The sequence below is a fragment of the Argiope bruennichi genome, chromosome 9 (genome assembly GCF_947563725.1).
Source record: "Argiope bruennichi chromosome 9, qqArgBrue1.1, whole genome shotgun sequence".
Classification (NCBI taxonomy): Eukaryota; Metazoa; Arthropoda; class Arachnida; order Araneae; family Araneidae; genus Argiope; species Argiope bruennichi.
In genome coordinates this window covers 119164436-119185701 of record NC_079159.1, presented here as the reverse complement: position 1 = coordinate 119185701, position 21266 = coordinate 119164436, and the positions used below count along the sequence as shown (strand labels likewise).

The following is a 21266-nucleotide window of genomic DNA, read 5'->3' as shown; positions in this document are numbered from 1 at the left end:
CGTGGTTTTCTCGAAACAACTAAAATCAAAATTCACACAGAATTATAATAGGAGTCACACAATCACATACCAAATTTGATATATTTGAGTTTTGCAGTTATTACATTGACATGAATTTGGAAATATAGACCGACAGACAGTCAACACTTTGCTGGATTTGTCAGGTGTCTACATTAAAAGCGAATTTATAGTTTAGACACATTTTTCCTCATTCAATTGAAACAAAAATTTGACACAAAACAGCACTTGCAGTCTCAAAATTCCAATCAAATTTGATACGTGAAGGTCATTGCGTTTTTTTAAATTATCGCATTTATATGTTACCTGAAATACAAATCGACAGACGGTCAACTTCTAGTTGAATTTGGCTCAAAAGTTCACAGGTGGCACACTTTGGACGATAAAATTGTGTTTCAAATTTTATCTGTCTAGTTCTCTTCGTTTTGCAGTTATTATGTTAATTTATATTTGAACAGGCGGATAGACAGACTTCCTCTGAATATTTTGATAGAAATCTACAGATATGTTGTAAAGACCGTATACCAAATTTCATCCGTCTAGCTCAAAGCTTTATTGAGTTATCCTTGTCACAGACAGACAAAATTCCAAAAATGTGTTTTTCGAACTCGGGGGGATTTAAAACATAAAGATTCGTCAAACTGCCGAGTTCAAATTTTCTTGACGTTTACAATACTTTCCTCTATATTTCATATGCAAGAAAATAAATCAGGAAATGAAATTATTATAATTATGCAGGAATGTTACTTATTTAATATTTTTGGTTAAGACGCGGTTTTATTTTCCCCTTAGGTTTCACATGTCATTTCTTGATGACCTCAATTTTCACAACAGGTTCTCTTTATTCCCTTTAAGGAAAGTACTAGAGGTGGAAGAATTCTTACCATGAGATATTTGATAACATGTATTAAAATTTTGGCTTATATTGCATTTTATTAATTAAGGCAGTTGACAAAAAATCTAATTCGCATGACATTTTTTACACCGGTCATTATTTATGAAACGTCAGTAAATTGTAAAAAACTAGTTGAACACAACTTATCTGATGATGGCAATATTTTTTTTATTTATTTATTAGGTGATTTAATTTAATCAGATAAGCCTTGCAAATAAAGATCGAAAAAAAAATATCTTAAAAATTCCAAGAGCGAATTTATAAAGAATACTTAGTTCAACAAAATCTTTAAAGTTCTAAAACAGAATATGGGTTACAGACGAATCGAAAGATTGAAATCGGGCTCGAACTCGATTTACAAAAGCTGTCACGTGATTATATGGATCATTTAATAAAATCATGCTGGATACTGAAAGAAATGTTGTTTATACATATTATTTAATAATCAAATCAAATCAGTTGAAAGCAAGTTTTGTTGTAGAGAATTAAAAATTTTGGAAGGTGAATTTGTATGAATAATATTATTCTGTACTCCCAAATTATAAAATTCCATAATAAAATTATAGTATGGCATTCAATTTACAATAAAATTATACGCGTTTTATAGAAATGCATTTGGCTGCGATTATAAATGTTAAGACTAAAAATGAAATCCTATACCTCTATAATAATGCATAAAATAATTATGAAATGCATCGAATGTAAAAATAATGTTTTGAATCACAGCATCTTAAACGCTTTGTTCTCCTCACCTTTTTCCAGTTAAAAAAATGATCACTGCCTTTTAGTTCAAATTGGTTGTAACAATCAAATAAATGATATTTAGGTGAAAAATAAATTTAATTAAAGGCAGTTTCTGTTTATAGATTTTTATTAGAGTGCTAAGCAACTTTTTTTAAACATTTTCTGCTTTTGTCACTTTAAATCGATTGTTTTTCTAATCCACTATGAAGTGGTGCCACTGATAAGAATTAAAATGGTTAACTGATTGTTAAATTCTAAAAGTATTAAAATATTATAATATCATTTAGAATAAACAAGTGTACAAAATTTCAATCTTCTACTGCAAGTGAGAGAAAAAATCAAAAAAAAAAAAATCCATCTTATAAACATAAAACAAGTCTAGTTAAATAAAAGTTTATAAAATATAAATCTTAACTAATGGCATTCGAAAAGAAATTTATTTAAAATAATTATTTGATAAATTTTATAATATTTCAATTCAAGATGATTTTCTAAACAGTTCTTTAGTAAAAATATTGAAGAAAAAAAAAAGATGAAATAAAAATAGACGAAAAAATTCTAGAGAATGTAAATTCTTCTAAACGAGCCTGCTACTCAGATTCATCTAGTGATTGTGTATGCAACGGTACATGGCTTTTTATAGACCGAAAAGTAACTGAAGTTTTATACATAACATTTTTTCGGGTTTCTAATTAAGGAATTGTAATCAACTCCCTCTCAAGTGCCTTTTATATCTGATTAACAACACTCAAGTCGAATTTGATTAGAAGAATGAGCAGCATTTTGTGCGTTGGCCTTTGTTTGAGATAACGTTCACCTGTCACAAATGCCAACAATAAGCAGATGCATAAAAAGTAAAGCAACCAAATTACGTTTAATGAACGGTGCACTAACTAGAAATGTTACGAAACCGTTGCATGTCTACAACGTCAACCATCCAGCATACGAGACTCCTAAGACAGCTGTGCCCATCCGACATGTTTAATAAAGTGTTTTAAGAGAGAAAAGGCCACGTCAAAACTGACCTCGAAGTAACTTACTTTCCCACACCGAAGCAATGTCACGGCAATAATTCTTTGATTTAAATACTTTACTAGAACAAAAATAGTAAAAAGGATGAATGTTCCTTAAAAGAATGATTGAAGATGCGGAAGTGTGAAAGGTGACAACTCGATGCACTGAAATTCGCTAATCATCATGACACTTCCAGTTAAAAAAAGTAAACTTCTGCAGTTTCCGGATAAAGATTCACCTGACAGTGAACTCTTTTTATTAATGTCTGTTGATATTATCTTATTATTATTTTTATTAATGTCTGCTGATTTCATTCGTAGGAAGAATTTGAACGTTTGAATGCCTGTTCTAACTGTATTACAATTACGGTATACAACAATACCGAATAAATATACAAAACTCTGTTTCACGAACTTGGTTAGAAAGCAGGTATGTCGTTCAATAATGTATAGCTATAAATCAGTTATCCTTTGGTTCAAGATTTCAAATTTTTTTCCAATGGAATTCATGAATATCATAAATTCCAGTAAATGATTAAAGAAGTATTTTATAGTTCTATAAAACTCTCAGTTATTAGAAAATCGTTTTTATCTATATTTTTTAAATCATTTATTATGCAAAGAACCAATTATGTTAGTATTTTCATTTATGCATGAAGTAATTAAAAATTAAACGGTTTAAAATATTCGACTGATTCTTGGTAGTGTTATATTGTTTTACATTTTAAAATTTCACATTAAAGAAATATGGAAAGATAGAAAAAAAATACTGCATTACATTTACTGCATTTAGTTATAATATATAAACGTCCCTTTTTTAAAATAACACTATAGCTATTTTGGATCGGACCTCATAATTTTGAGTCGAGGGCAGATGAAGAGGACGACACCTGAGCTGGCATCCCGTCTCCAAACGTCCGCACCACACCAGTGGGAGGACGTTTGGTACCGACGGATTTATCGTGCACCAGCCCCGCTTACACGACGGTTCTTCGGCGAAATAAGGTCTCGAGCCTGAAACCCTCCGGTTTCGAATCCGAGACCTTCCACCAGGTCACCGTGACCCTTTTACTGCATTATGATGCCAATTCATAGGTAGGCCGAAATAATTGTAAAAATAAAAATTTTTATATCAGATTAATCAGTTTCATCAGAACATGATGTCGAAACTTTAATCTTTCCTTTTTTCTTATTTGAGATCTTTTACAGAAGAAAATAACACAAAATTTGATAAATTTAAATTTGAAACGAAAATCTTTATTAGTGTAGGAAAAGATTGAAATTCTTTAATTTATTTTTATTAACTTTTTTTTGTCTTTAGTTTATATTTCGTTATTATAAATATTTAACAATTTTAAATTTCCGAAATTCACTGACATTTAATACTATTATTATGAATTAAAATTTTATTTTAAATAATTTATTAATTGGTAACGAAGCCCTTAAAAAATTTAAATATTATACTGTCATCGAGAACTCACAAATGTAAAATAATTCAAATCAGGAAGGGAATGAGGAAAAAAAATGATAACAAAATTCCATTTTTTCAAGCATGAAATAAAACAGTTTATAAAAACAATCATTCAACATAGATACCAGCATTCATCATTTGAAAAAAAACGTCATTTCTCTCAGTCTTAACTGGCAACTCTTTCTGGCTTCTGCATTTCGAACCTCTGGATACGGAAGTGTCCTAGTCACCGAACCGCGAACTGGATGTGATCCAGTAACTTAGAATCGAGATCTTTCGCATCTTATCTTCATTTAAAGCCATGTAATCCGAAAGAGGTATTCGTCATCTGACATTGAGTTGTGTATTTTTTATCTTGATATTTGACGAATGTTTAAGAGTGGATTAGGAACGATTTGATTGCCATTCGATGTAACATTAGAATTGTTATGCCGAACAAAACTGGCTTTGGGTAGGTGACAGATAGACCACAGATAAAATGCCTGCTTTATCACTTGTTACAAGTTGAATATAATTATTTCTTTAACTAAGTACAAGAGAATATAGCTTAGAAAATAATTATTTCTTGTGATAAAAATTTAGTTAATTCTTGATATAAAATAGTAAAGAATAAATCACATTGAACTAACTATACAAATGTTTTAACTGTAATGAAGATTATAATAGAATGAAAGCGATGAAATTAATTGGAACTCGTTCATTGTTTCCCGTAAACGTATTTCACCAAATGTATTTCGTATATAATTTAGGAAACATATTGCAGCATTTATTTTTCTTGCTGAAGTCAAAGTAGTTAAGTATAAGTGTAACACTTTCTCACTGAAATATAGCAACGATGTATATATTAAATGAAAATGACTGAATGCCAATTTTCTGCTGAAGATATTAAGAATTTTCACAATAATACTTTTTACCATATTTAAGTGAAATGTGTCCCTAGATGGTTTACTTTTAAGTATAAAATAATTTCTTTAGTACTACAAAGAAAGTAGTTTATTGAACAGTTAATGGGGTGTAGAATATATATTCCATTGAGATATTTTAACAGGAATTTTATGTTAAGCATTTATTGATATTAACGACCGATTTGAGGGGAGTGTCACGGAGTTCTTGAACTCAAGGTTCTTAACCTCCGGAAATAACAGGTGAATACATTAATGACATGGCAATGAGATTCTTTAGTAAATGGTTGTGTGTTTAGAAAAATAAAGGATTTACTTAGTAAGTAACTTATTATAAATCGGGAAGAAATTGAAGAAAAGAGAAAATAGATTTTACATAAATGAAATTATTAATGTTAATATTAGTAGAGATATTCCTATGAAATATAAAATCTTCATAACTGCCACTGTCAAAAACAGGATATTTCTAAATAAATTTTTTATTCATGCATTTGTTTCTCCAAGGATACTCGGCGTCTTTCAGTAAACAGAAATTATTGAATATTTTTTGCATAAATCATCATTATTACAAAATAATTATGATTCATTTATCATCATTTTGATTGCAATTGCAGTATTTCTTATGTCACCTTAAGCGAAACCAAACTTTCGCATTTAAAAAGCACACTCAACATTTAGCAAAAAAGGAAAAGGAAATTAAAAGACCTTCAAACAATAGGATTTTTAGTGTATTTTGATTTTCAAGGCAAGCATATAATAACTCCATGTTCCGTGTCTCGAAAAAACCCACTTTTGAAGCAAGAAAACAATGAATAATATTTTCTCATTTTCAAAATTACTTTTCAGAATGTTGGTTTTTATTTACTTACTCTTGATTTTATTGATATAAGACTTGTACAGAATATTTCGTAAAATTTATGCTAAATGCTAAAACAATATCTGGCAAATGAGCAAAGTTTCTTTCAAAGATTCTTGGATCAAGAATTTTATTCTTATTTTAAAAGCTATAAAGTGAATTACCAACAATTAATTTTATAAAAAAAAATAGATATTATGTGGGTATTTCACTCGTATCAAAATAGTCCAATAAGACATCGATTTTTCATTGTGAAACAAAATATCGTCAAATCTAATTTTATCATCATATGATATTTTGAACATACAGATTATTGCTAATCGAAATTTAAGATCGCTTCCTAAGATTAAGATGTTAAAAGAGAAGCCTCTTTTCAGAACAATGGAAAATAAAATGTGTGATAATTTTCGATAGTTTGTGGAGTTATCCATTCCCGACTTTTCTAATTAGCAGTATATCATTTATCAGATATGTATATTATGTGTGTGTGTGTGTACAGTATATATATTTGTGTATAGAATAGATATATATATATATAACACATTTTTTCAGGCTGATAAGAAAGCAAATTTCGAATTTAACTTCAATTTATTTTTGTCACAGGAGGGCATGATTAACACATAGGGACAATGGCGGAAGACGTCTTTTCGCACAAGAAACAAGAGAGAATGTGAGAGAAGTTGTAAACATAATGCTTTTACTAAAAGAGTATTTTAGAGATTTCTTATATACGTGTCGATTTAGGAAATCGAATCTTAGACACCTATGAAGGCAAGCCAGGAGCATTAGGTAATTTCATCCCTTTTCTTGTAGCGTGATAATTATGAAGTCAGCAATTTTTGTTAGAGCGCGTTATATAAATAATTCAATTAAAAAGTGGAATTTGAACCAGGAAATAAGAGAAAATTTTAGAGTAATTTGGGCTAAATTGGAGATAAAAAATAAATTCATTAGGATTTGAATAAAATTAAGAAATATCATTATACACAATATTATATATATATATATATATATATATATATATATATATATATATATATTGTAAACAATTTTGTAGATGCTTGATCGAAAAGAAGATGAATTAGAAATTTAATTTCAGTTTATTTTTCTTTCCAATGAGAATGAAGATAAATCGACATTTTTTTTTACATCGCGATACAAAAGCAAAATAAAAAGTACTTTTTTTCCTGAGTTCTTCTACTGAGAGATTCTGATAGATTTCCTTGACGCATGCCTTAGAGGAAAGAGACTCTTAGGTATCTTCGAAAGGTTATCATAGGTGTCTATTTCTATCCCTTTGCTCGATGCGTGAAAAATTACAATAATCAGTTTTTTAGAGCCCGTTTTAGTAATAATTATTAAATAAAACGTGCTAATTTAAGATCAAAATTAGGAAATTAATTAAATTTAAAATTTAAATTAAATTTAGGAATATTTATATATACACGCACAATGTAAATATTTATAAGCATATTGTAAAATGACGGCAGAAAAAGGGTTCATATTACATTTCCCCGACGGTTAAGAATCCGTCGCTTTGTGTTCCGATTCAGTATTTTCTAACTGATCCCGTACAAAATGAAGAGAGGCGATCGTGACAGGATATCTGTTTTCACGAGTCTATATAAATCAATTTTTTACGACGGCAGACGGATGTCGCGTGCCATTGTATTCCAATGGAGCTAATTCTCACTCAAGTCAAGGCCGTGCATGGGAAAAATGCTCGCCTGGAATGATCACAGCAAACAACACACTCGAAGCACATTAGAGTTAGTGGCTCGCCTCGACTGTTTAAATGCCTCATTCTGAGTGCCACCCTTCTTTGATTACTGATGTCATTTGATTAATAATAACCCTTATGTGAAATACATCGTCTTAAATTCAGATATCAAATGAAATTTATCGATTGTTTACAAGTAAGCTCCACCTCGAACTAAGAAAGAATGAATCAAGGATATTTTCAAATGAATCTTAGATTTGAGATTTTAGAGATCAAAATTCAAATGTTTTTATTGAAGGCATCTTTAATCATAAAAAAATGCATCATTACTCGTATTATTCTAATCTCCATCAATATAGGCATACCTAAAAAATATTTTGTTTCTGAAATTGTATATGAAAAAGAAATTTTTTCAATAAATAAATAAATAAAATATCCGCATCACTGTATCAAGTTTCGAGAGAAAACACGTCATTTTGATTTTTTTTAAATGATTAAAAACACATAAAACTTTTAATTCGTTCAAGAAGCCAAAGCATGAAATATGCATACTTATCTGCAAAATTGTAAAAACTAATGACTTTAAGAGTCCGAGGAGGAATGACGATTAACTGGATTTAACGATCGATGGAATGCAGATGTGAAAGGACTCTACAGAATATCCATCACGTATATGGACACATTGCATGTTAAATATGCCGTAGCAGGTGAAGTTTGGAGAGTGGGTGGCTGCTCATACTGCATCTTAGTCATCTGAATATGGTTGGAAATTATAAGATATGGCCCAAATTAACTCTCATGTAAATTGGAGCTTTGCTCAAGCTATTTATAAGCAAAACTCTCTCTTAAGGAGTCTTTTAAGCTTGTCCTTAACAATTTAAGATAAGTTTCAAAGAATCCTTAATGCTTTGTTTAAAGAGCTTACATTTACTTTTTTAGTTTGTAAACTATTGAGACTCTTTTAAGTCTGTAATAACCAATACTTGATCATCGAAGTCAAGTATTTAATAAACTATTATGGACTATAAAAATAGATAAAAGGTTGAATAATTCTGAAAATTCAAATGCAAACTTTAAAAATGCAAAAAAATCAATGCAAACTTTATCATATGGTCTTCATTCAATGTTCGTTTAAAAAAAATTTAATTACACTGACATTTTTTTTTTTTTTTTTAAGAATATCCACGACACTATAGAAATTATTTTTCACAAGTACTTTCGAACTATTTCTTTGTATGGATATAATTTATTCCACTATTTGAGTTTATTTTAAAAGGTATTTAAAACGGCAAAATTCGGCCTGAGTTTACCAGGTTTCAATATTTCAGATGTATAATCCCCCTTATCATCAAACATTTAATTTTTACTCTAAAATATGTATGTGATAATTAATTTTTAACTTAAAATTTAACTTTTAGAAGACAATCCGTAATTCGGCGCAACTCATATCTAATATACTTAATCCTCTCAATTAAACCGAAAGATGCATTCTATATTGCAGAATGGAATTAGAAATGATAATAAAACTTTTGCTAATTCCAACTTTATAAATTCACCATCGTGTTTTGAAATAAATGCAATGTTTTTTATGAACATTTCTGCCTATAGTAAAGATCATATTATGCCAAATTAAAATGATGGTCAGAAAATAAAATTTAAATACGAGTTCAAAAAATGCTTGATGAAACGGTAAATTGTTGATTTGTAATTATTTCTTACAGTTTTTAAATCTCTTTTTGTTTTGTAGCCGCTCTTGTACTACTAACCATACTGACTATGATGACATCAACAAAAGCACCTTTTCATATCTGCAGCAATGGTGATGTTATGTGCTGCATGCTTTGATCCATGCTCTTCTCTCTCTATATATATATATATCTTAAAATTATTCCAAACTTTTGTATGTAAATTGTCTGTGTATAACGTAACCTGTAAATAAATAACTGTTACAATAATTCGGACATTTTACTGAACCTCTAAAAGACACCGTAAACTTTTAATTAATCATTTTTTTAAAGGAAAAAGAGAAAAACTACTATTAAAAGAAAAATATAAGTAGTTTTCGCATTTGCATTCAGCTTTCAAAAGAAAATTTCCGTCCCTACAACAGTTTTTAAAAAATCTAAAGGGATATTACACATGAAAGACTGCCTTTGGAGGTACAATTTTTAAGATCTTTTGCGAAGGGGAAAAATATATTTCCAAATTATAAATGTAAAAGAAAATATTTCTTACTACACCTAACAAAATCCTGGACCAACAATTTCGTTGGAAATGTTTGAACACTTGATTAATCTTTAGCGAGGTCGGAGCGTGATGTTTTTATCGTCCGAATCAGTAGCTTTTCCAGAGGTGGTCTACGACCTCCGCGACAGGTGGTCTTGGCCTTTCTTTTATCACAACCTGGGTTTCCTACGTATCTTCAATCCTTTTAAGGGCGGTGGTTTCGATAGAAACCTCCCGTTTTAGGAATTTATAACTGCAGGCAAGTCTTTGGCGTTCTTGGAAGTTAGCAAACCGCTAACTCGATGGAAGAAAGAGGTTTGCTCGATTGTCGGTTGCGTTGTTCTAAAACCATTATTTTCTGTATTTTTTTTTTCCGTTGATTCCATATTTTTCATAATAAAGAATTATAAATTAAAGACTAAAAAACAGGAGATAAACTAAAAAGAAATTTTCATTTTAATAATTAAAGCATATTTAAATACTAATTATAAATTATAAGTTAAAAACTAAAAGGCAAAAAATAATTTAAAAAAAAAACACTTTTAAATTATTTTCAGCTTTTGCGATATAGTAAAAAAAGCGTATTTTTAAACTTTTTTATAGACGACTCTTTACAAAGATACAACCATAAGTTATAATGTTACATAGAACAATGCAGCTCACTGTATTGGTTATATATTCATTTTTTAAAAATAATTATTTCATTATAAAATTACTTTTTACATTTTTAAATAAAAGAAGTAAAGTTTTCAAATAAAAAAATTTTAAACATCGAAAGTCATGTTAACATCTTTATGAAAAATAATAGATTAAGTTGAAAATTTAAAAAAAAAATCTTTATTAGCTAACTAGAATGTGCATCAATATATTATCACCAAAGGCAAAGAAAAAATTTGCGCCCTCTCTCCTTACTCTTAATTATCATAAATATAGTTACAAATTTTTGATGTGCTGTTAATATTACAACGAGTAAAGCCGCGGTCCAACGGCCGGATGATCTTCACAGATGTGGTCATAAAACTGTCACCCCTCCTTCGTGGTTTCACCCCCACCTGTGGCAGCGGACCCACGACCAGAGAAATCTTCAGACGGCACGCGTTCCCCTTTCGACCGCTCAAAACCCTCAGTTTCTTTGACTCCCTTCCCCCCCATAGCCCAAACAAATTTTCCGGCTCTTTGATGTTTATCCATCTACCGACATTTTGCGGGAAACTACAGGCGTACCGCGGGCGATGGGGGAGTGTGGTCCCCTAGTGGGTTGGATGTCAGATTTATGACCAAATCCGTGAGGTCGCAGGTCGTTGGACCGCCGCTTAACCCTTATTCAAAGCTGAATTATACCAATTTATAAAAATTTGAGATATAGAAGTTAAAAAAAATTGATACAGTAAAACAAAAAGTTATATATTAACATATATATCTCAGGCAGATATATATTAAAAAATGAATATTCACAAATTAGGATAAGCAATTTCCTGAAATCTCGACTCAGATATCTACCAGTAATTAGCAAAATATAATCGATATAAATTTTTTAATCGATATATAGACTGAGTTTCTTAATTGTATTATTTCTTGTTCTCAAATATAAAGAAATATATATTTTTTTAATTTATCAAAAAATGTACAATTTATAATAGATATAAATTACTTATTAGTAGAAATTAAAATAATTTAACATTAAATAATGCAAACAATGACGTTAATTTCCAATTATTTTATGATATTTAATTTTATTTTATTATTTACATTTATTTAAATATTTTTAACTTCTGGGTTATGTGCAGAAGATTTTTTAAAATATAAAATTTTAGAACTAATTTTATTAATCGCTTGTTTTATCGATTTTAATTTCCATTTTCAGAAAATAAATCTTGCAAGAGGCATAGTAATAATAAACAAAAGAAAAGAACATATTTTATTTTAGACAAAAAGAAAAGAGAGAGAGAAATCCAAAGTTATCTCTCCCTCGTATGGATTTCAAACATTCCAGAGATAGAAAATTAAAAGACGAAACGTGTCTTCGCTTTATATCTTCTTCAATTCCGATGTATATTCTGTACAAGAGGGTGGAAAACGCTTTTATTCAGCGTGGGAATAATTCTTCAATGAATTATAGGTGGGTGAAATACGCAGAGAAGTGTTCGTACATCGGGCATTGCCTCCTCCTCCATTCCCCTTCACCTCCCTCTTCTCGAAAACCCACCTGTTTGACCCGCCGTTTCAAGGGCAGACGGAAAAAAATTCATTTCCGATGAAATAGATTTGGTCCACTGTCGCTTTGAAAAGCTGGTTTTTTTAGCAGGAAACTTTACCTCATTCACTGACTTCTAAAGGCGTTAGTGGCAACAATTGAATCTGGAATTCAAATATGCTGCTTTCCTATGGATTATATGAAATAAAAACTGCACATATTATTAGTCCTCGAAACAACGTTATATACGGCTCGGATGGAAATATTTTTCAATAGAAAATAATTAGAGGCTACGAATTTAATTGAATAAATCCAAAGATTGAAATTTATCCTTTTCACAAAACGCACTTAACATTAAAAAATCGAAAATCCAAATTTAATCTTTTAGAATTAAATTTCTTATAACCCTCTAATTCAAATGATATTTTTTTTTTTCGAAATATTTTGTTTTGATTCAGCTAAAAATTTTTTTCTACTATTTTAAAACTTATTTTAATATGTTTATGGATTTTTTAAACTACGTATAATAATGCAAGTGAGTAACTTAATTTTACGCATATGCATTGCATAATTAATGCTCTAATTGCACAACTTTATTACTTAAATTGTGCATAATTGTAAAGTCAAAATGCATACCATTCAAGGTCCTAGAAAGCGAACTTACTTTTCTGCTTTTAAAGAGTTAATAACATGCCATTCTTTATACAAGCAGAAAGAAAAGAGGAATCAATCAAAATTATTTTTAAATAAAATAAAATGCTCCGACTTCTACTTGCATCGTTTGCAAACCAAATGTTAAATGTCAAACGATATTATATTAATAAACATAATTCATTTAAATTATTTCAAGGAACACTAAATTTATCAAATTGTGTAATCTCATATGAAATTGGATTTTTTTTTAATGTTGAAAAACTAACATTCTTTGTTTGAAGTAATGTTGAATATTGATTTCTTGATCACATTTTTACTGCCACAGCATATAACAACAATAGCAAACGAATCGAATTTCGTATATGTATGTAAAGATTCATATAAATATAGGTGCATATTTCTAATATTCTAAAAAAACTGAATATTTACGATGGCTCCACACTTCGCCAATGGAATGGTGGCACTCCCTAACTAATCATCACTGCGAAAAGCCGATCAAAATTAGAATAGTGTGGAATAGAAAGTTGGATATCGTCCAACTGAATGTAGGAATTGGTATGGAGTGCAAGTGAATGACTAGCTTAAATGCATGGGCTAAAAAAAAAAATGGAATTGCATGGAATATCATTAGTGATTGGCTTAAGTCAGAGTCTGAAATTTGAGAACGAATATGTCATGCACGTGGTCATGGGACGTGTTAAGTCAATCAGAAATAGCATCCCATAGCTGGTGCAGAGAAGAAGTTTGGATGGGATGTTTTAGCAAATATCGCCGTCAGCTTTCGTCGGGGAAAAAAAATAGAGCTGAAAAAATTCGATAGCTAACATTAAAATCAAATAACATCTTAGAAAAATATTTAAATTGTCTAGTTCAAGTTGTATATCTTTATTATTCAAATTAGTAGTAAGAAATAAATATTGCTTGCTTGGTAAAAATTAAAAAAAAAAAGTTACCCTTTAATTGCCAAATTGTCCATTAAATGAAAAAAAAAAAATATTTAAAATGTTTGCTGGTCTAGTTGTACATTTTTACTATTCAAATTAGTAGTAAAAAATAGTCGCTTCCCTGATTAATAAATAAACATCACTGAAAAATATATTTTCTTCCACAGATTTACAGTTTTTGGGTTAAAAAGAAAAAAATGCTGATATTATTCATGGATGAATGCATCGCGGATTTTGACACGGAAATTTGTTGCATTCTTTTTTTCAGTACGCGAGGGACAACGGCCCCAAGTTCAAAGAATGATAAAAAGATACATAATTTTTCGTGAAACTGCGTACCACTATATAACGTCATGTAGTCAAAGATTCAACTGACATGGATATAAGGAAAGAATTTCACCAAAATATATCTTTAAGAAAATCCGCCATTACAAAAACCAATTGAACTGATAATAGCTGATTTTGGCAATATGGTGGCTAAATGCCATGTAAACTGATCATATATATAGCTGAGAGCTATTAAATGACGTCACAGCACAAAGCCATCTTAAAACAAACCAATTCTACACTTCGCACCGTTTTTTTTCTTTCTGTAACAGGGATAATAGATTGCACTGATATTTAATCGGAGCAACGAATTAACATGCACTTCAGAAAATGAATTTACTCCATTATAATAAGAAGCATTTTTGAATTATATAGCAAATATTAAGCAAAAAAAAAAAAAAAAAACACGTTACACAAATAATCAAATAGTGTCAGAAGAATTGATAACTTCATCTTTTGTCAGCAAGAAATTAAATAAATAAATAAATATGGATTCATTAACGAAAATTAATATCCTAAGATTAATTTCATGAAAAGTCTCTCATACAAATGAAAGGTTTCATTTATATAATTCAGAACATTTTAATTTAGAATTATTTAAAAAATGAAGGTATAATGTCACTTCTAGTTTCTTTTGTATGCTATTATCCACTTAGGCAGAAAATCTAGATTGTAGCCATATGGTAAGAAGTTGAAACACAGGATTGATACACAAACGTGATTCTTACATAATAGGATTCTATAATGTGATAGTGAAAATTCTTTAGAGATAACTTCTTCAGACCGAAAGCTGTCTTTAAACTAAACTTTAAACGTTTTAATATAAAAAAATAAAAATCCACATTACACAACCATTTAATCATTCCGAGCATTGTAAAATGTTCTTTAAATTTTGGCACATTTCGGCAATCGGAACCTACCATCAATTTGAGCTAAATTTTATAACCTGTATCAAAACACAGTAAAATGCCCATGAAAAAGTAGTTATTTATAATCTATTAAACAACAAATTATTTATATATTGTTCTAATAATTTTGGAAAATATCGGGATTCTGTTTAAAATGTTTGGCGAAACTATATCTAACTTGAATGTATATTTTAGAGTTGGTTTTTCATAATTGCGCTCTTTTTGAAAAAGAAATGACACTAATAAATAATTTGACAAAAGAAATAGCGAAACTCCGGAATGGAAAACTATTGCATCATCAAAGTCAGACAATAAAAATTAAACAATTAAAAATATTTTTCCTAACTTAATGAAACGAATCTGCTGGTTAGTTAGGATATAAAAGGAGTCTCTCAAGAAAACGTCACCAGTTTATGTTGAAAAATCATGCCGCTTATACTGTGTATGCATTTTTAAACATATTCTAAAATATTTAAGGATAAGAACGTGACACTGTGTACTTTCTACTACCATTTCCACAGAGTTTTTCCTCATAAATCTCAGAAATCTAACCGGAGAGAAGCCATACCCCCCTCCCCTCCCAGAACTAGTTATATAAAATCGGTGAAGTATGCAGAACATTGCAATCGAAATTTTTCACTGAAAAGCCCAGCAATATTCTATACATGAAAACCATGGTAAGAGTATTTTTTTTAAAGAGTTTCAAGAAATTATTTTTTAAATAAATCAAATTATCATTTTCTCACATTTATATTGCAAATGGTACAAATACTCGATTTTTGTTCGGATGCATTCTATTCTTTTTAATCTTAATAACCTGTGCTGATTATAGAATTAGCAAAAAGTGCACCCTTTTCGCAATTTTACTCTCTTCCGTCGTTCGAAAAAGTCAGTCAATTGCTGTCATAGGAACAAGCATATTCAGTCTGCATTGTGGCAATCTATATAAAAATAGAAATCTTATTATTTAAATTAAATTATTATCTTATTAATAAATCTTATTATTAATTAAATAAATTATTCCATTTTATTCAAATAATACATTACGGTTGATTGATTTTTTTTTAAAAAAATAAACCAAACTAAATTTTTTTCAATTCAACTAAATACGCTAGAAAAGAATTCGCAAGTAAATTTATAAAAATAATTATCTCACATGCCAAGGGGAAAAAAACGGTAAATAAAGCTAATTATAAATATATAAAGAACTGTCATTGCTAATTTTTACAAAGAGGGAGGCGTGAAAATACGTCTTTTATAAAAATGATAGCCATTGACTTTTTTTTTGTTGTTTATTTGTTTCATTATTATTAAGACAGTTAAAGGCAAAATCATTATTTGCTTAGCAAGTCTGTTAAATAAGTCTTTAACAATTTTGCCATTCATCGACTGAATTTTCATTTTTAAAAAAGCATGCTTTAATTTATTTATTCACGCAAGCCATGCCGAAATACATCTTTTTCGAAAAATTTGTTACTATTGTAGAGAATAGAAACGAAAATTTCCTGTCGGAATACACAGCAATAACAACCATCATTGTATATAATAAGAGTCAAAGAAAAAAATTGCTTAAAAAATATTGAACCTGGCAGACAGCCTATCTATTGAAAACAGAAATAACAAAGAAAAAAAGCTTTTCGCAGCTTCGAAAAACATATTTATTGCATGTATTTGTTTCAAAATGTTTTTCAATAAAAATAAATTATTTTCCTTAATGCACAGATGATACAGCTTTCTTAGATTCCTTTTACTCTTTTTTGAAATACGTGATTGCACGTTATTCGCGCAAATAATAAGCTAGATGACGAAATCTTCCGAAATGTGATGGTTATTTTATTTTTAAATGCAGTAAAATTAGGTTAGAGATAGGAAAAAGAACTGAAAAGAATGCAAAACCCGAAAAACGTATCATTAGAGACTCTTAAATATAAATGGTGTATGTGGATAGGAGAATAGAACTGGAATCTTAACAATAAGAAACGCAGCGGAACTGAAACCAAACGGTGTCAGAATAATTGCTAAGCTGCTTCTGCTTTTGTCAACACAAAAAATAAATAAATAAATATAGATTTTTCAACAAACATTAAGATTAATTTCATAAAATTCTCAAACAAACGAAGGGTAATTCTGAACACTTTTAACTGCATATGAAGAAAAAAAGAAAGAAAACGGAGGCATTATGTTTCTTCCTGACAACTACCGTCTTATGAATCATTTACGTGCTATCATTCAGCTTGCCAATCGTCCTAGATTGTAAGCATATGGTAAGGTTGAACACGTACCTTTGATACTTTCTAGAAGATGTTAATGTAATTTCCAAAATGGAAAAAGAAATGAATTGATAGAATTGTATTTTTGAATTAAACTTTAAATGTTCTAATAAAAAGACTAAAAATCTGTGCAACAAAATTTGAACGAATTTTGATGTGTATTTTCGATTAGATATTTTAAATTCTATCAATTCTACATATTTATAATGAGAAAATTTTACTAATGAATACTATTTCTTTAACTTAATTTTTGAAAAGAAAATTAGAACAGATAAAAACATAAATATTAGTTAACTTTAGAACAGGTAAAAAAAATATATATATATAAAGGTTAACGAATGTCCAAATTTGTATGGACATTCGTTATATTTATTCATCATGATTTTTTTTCTTCTACAATTTTGCTATCATACATTTTTAGCCAACATCTAATGGAATCTTTTGGAACCGAGATTCTCCTAAACATGTTCTGATCTTAAAATATATTGAAATGAATAAAGACACACATACATTCAAATTTCAATTCACCACTAAAGTATAAAACTATCAAAAGGTGTTATAAATTAATGTGATTTAAAACTGTTTCACAATTCATATTATGATTCTGTATCACTCCTTTGAAAAAAAAATATGTATTTCTCGTGCACGTTTACAGGCAGACGATTTTCTATTCAGACTTTTAATCGTAATCCATTTTTCAATAGAATCAGCTAAACAAGCAAGAACATTTAATCAACTTAGCATCATCATTCGAAATCGAAACATTTTGAATCCCTTTTGCCTACAAGTTTGGACAGCTGCTCTTATAATGTCATCACGTATGGATTTTTTTCTAACTCAGCCACCGCCATAGAGAAAACGTGAAATACTACGAGATCGATGTCTTTTGGCATGATGCCAAGAAAGCACCGCTGTATTGCATCATCACAGGGAGTGCATAGAATCGGCACGCCGAAAGGACCGTTTTTATAGGAGAATCCGTGGGATTCTGACATGCCCACCACTATAATTTTTTAATCATCGGTTGTATGCGGCCATATGTATCATGACCCAATTGAAAGTTATTTCTTTTTTTTTTCACAAACAATAACACAAAAATATTCAGATTTTTTTTTTAATATAGTTAACTCTCGATTATTATCGGTATCTCACAAAGAAAAGACAGAATTGGAATATTTAAAGTTAAAAACAAGTGAAACAACTGCACCAGAAACCGGTTCATATGATTTATCTTTCTTTCCAATTTTATTTTCTATAGATGATACTGTAAACTAAATATTTTTTTATTACACTTATTACTCACCTTATTATTGCTCTCATTTCTGCGTTTTTTTAAACTATAAACGTTTTCTATGATTTGATTGTCACAATGCTAAATGTGGTTTTTCAACCATATGCATAACATTCGATTGCATAATTTAAATACCCTTAAAATCATTCAGCGTTTTAATACATGGGTATTTTTTCCTAATAAAGTTGACATTAAAAAAGCAATCATAGTTTTTAAATAATCTTTTTAATGCTGAATGAAAATATCGTATGGTAACAGAAATCCATATGGGAAAGATGTTATGACATCTGCTGCAGTAAAATAAAAATGTTTTTCTCAAAATTTGCTTATTGTTTTAAATTAACGTATAATATTTTTAAATTCTAGCAATACATCATTTTTAACTCTTATTATATTACTTCGCTTATAACATTATTTACTTTCTTTACTTATTATATTACTTAATAACTTTACTTACTATATTTGCTTACATATTATTGCTTACTTTTATTTATACAAAATTATATTTTAGGGAGAAGATTTCAAACATCACATGTCGTTGAATTGGTTTGAAAACCATGCAAATTGAAATGTAGAAACTTTTAAAAAAATACTAATAAATGTTTAAAATGCTCACTAAGAGCACTGATGGGGTTTTCAAAATATCCATTAGGAGAATTAATTCGATTCATTGTATTAAGAGTGCTTTAAAATAGTACTTTCCGATTTTTATTTTTCTATTGGAATTCAAATAAATCTAATTTTTATAAGAATTTGGATTTAACGAAGATTTCAAACCAAATTGACGGTAGGTTTGAATAGAGGACGATGAACGATATCCTTTAACAGCATTTACCATCAGCTCATTTTCTCAATAGATTGAAAAAAAATTAATTGGAAATCTGAGCATTTTCTCTATGTATTTCAGGAATAAATTTTTAGAAAATACAAACATATTTGTATTAGTAAAATGATCGTAACTTTTCCTTTAAAATAATTAAATTCAAACTGAACCATTTCAATAAATTTAGAAAGCATTATAGTACCGTTAACTCAAAATAAAACTATAAATAACATGGTACTCTACTAGGCAAAGAAATTAGCTCACATTGAGTTAAATTTTGTAAAAAAGATTAAAATAGAAATTATTTTCAAATAAAATGTATATTTTTCGAAGATATATTCGCTAATTTTTACATTTTTTAAAGTATTTTATTAATTTTTTAATAAAAAATGAATCGAAATATTAATGTGTGTTCATCAGTAACTTCAGAGCATTTATTGCATTAAAGCAAATTTATATTGCTTTAAAAATTTTAAGCAATAGCTTTCTGGAACTACCAATTTTATTTCCTTGCAGTTTTTTTTTCTTATATTAATATTATAAAAATATTAAGTATATTTAATAAAAATACTTTCCAATATTTTATTTACAAAGCTTATACAAACGTGTGGAACGACGATATTAAATACATCTTTTTTATGCGCGCGTTACGGCAACTATAATTAAGAAGTACTTTTAAAAAATTATTAAGATACACAAATCAAGCTCAGCATATTATCATGCTTCGAACCACATATTTGAATATATTTAAATATTTTCTCCACAGTTCTTTGAATAATAATACTCCGATTCTAACCAGGATATATTTAATATTATGGTTAGAATTGGATGGTAGGCATTTATTCGTACTAGAATTATTATTACGAAGCGAAAAACAAAATACTTACATATGCAGAGGAAGGCAAGGAAACGGACCGCTGAATCCGGGGGCTCGCAATCCGGGAACATGGGCCTGAGGACATAGAAAGAAAAGGTGAGGGCAACTACTGCTTGTGAGCAGGGGCGTACGATCATGCATTCCACCCACAAACGGATGAAGGCCACGAAGGGTCCAAATGACTCCATGATGTACGCATAGTCCGCCCCGCTCTTGGTGATCATGCATCCCAGCTCCGCATAGCAGAAGGCGCCGATCATAGAGAAGACACCGGAAGCCACCCATACCACCAGGGACAGCCCCACGCTGCCTGTCCCCAGCAAGACCCCTTTCGGGGACACGAAGATCCCCGAACCGATGATGCTGCCTACGATCACCGTCACGCCATTCAGCAGGCCCATCTTAGGCTTCAAGCAGATGGCATCTTCGTCTTCTTTGGGGGCAGCCTTGTCCGACATCTCGACCCCTCGGTATTCTCCCTTTGAATCGTTGGTCATTTTCTTAGATGGATTCTCCTGCAGTGGTCAAGTTCTTAGAGAAATGTGTTCCTGCGAGCGCGATCCGCGTGTTCCTTCTGCAGAAGATAGTAGTGGAGTGATGCCGGTCTTTCCACCACGCGCCCGTTTACTACTGAGGAAGACGCCGCGTGGTGGGAGGAACGCTAGAGCGCATGCGTCAGAACTGAGTGTGGGCTGATTTAAGAAAGAAAATGTTGGTTTACTGCTCATGCGCTCCAGATTGATGGGTTTCTGAACGCTGGTAAATCTCGAGCGATTTGCTTTTTTTTCGCCCAAATCTTTCTTTAATTATTCTTTTTACTTTGGCAACGCATAGCCCATTGTTAACGATTAAAAAATGTTCTGCAAAATTTTACGCTGCGTCGAAAATAATAAATCTGATGTAAAGCTTGCATCAGAATTTATTTTTCCAAACTGTTAAAACTTTGATCCAATTTCTATTATACTCTGTCACTGAGAATTTAAATATCAATATTTGTTAAATGCATCAGTGCTGACAGATCTCAAAACAGGTTAGTTTAGGGTCCATTTTTTTTTCTCCTTTAATTGCAATAAATATGAAAGAAATATTTGGAAATTAGGATTACTGTATAACCTCTTTTAGATGTATTGTAA

The 21266-nt window shown here is 29.8% G+C and overlaps 1 protein-coding gene across 1 annotated transcript in view; it reads right to left on the bottom strand.

The window, feature by feature from the left end:
- LOC129984217 (Y+L amino acid transporter 2-like) overlaps positions 1–20757 on the bottom strand; it is a 70103-nt gene extending 49346 nt beyond the window's left edge. Inside the window, exon 1 of the mRNA XM_056094043.1 lies at positions 20144–20757. Coding sequence (XP_055950018.1) covers positions 20144–20630 — 487 coding nt within the window. The 5' untranslated portion in view covers positions 20631–20757. The remainder of the gene's footprint in view (positions 1–20143) is intronic.
- Positions 20758–21266: the final 509 nt, after the last annotated feature.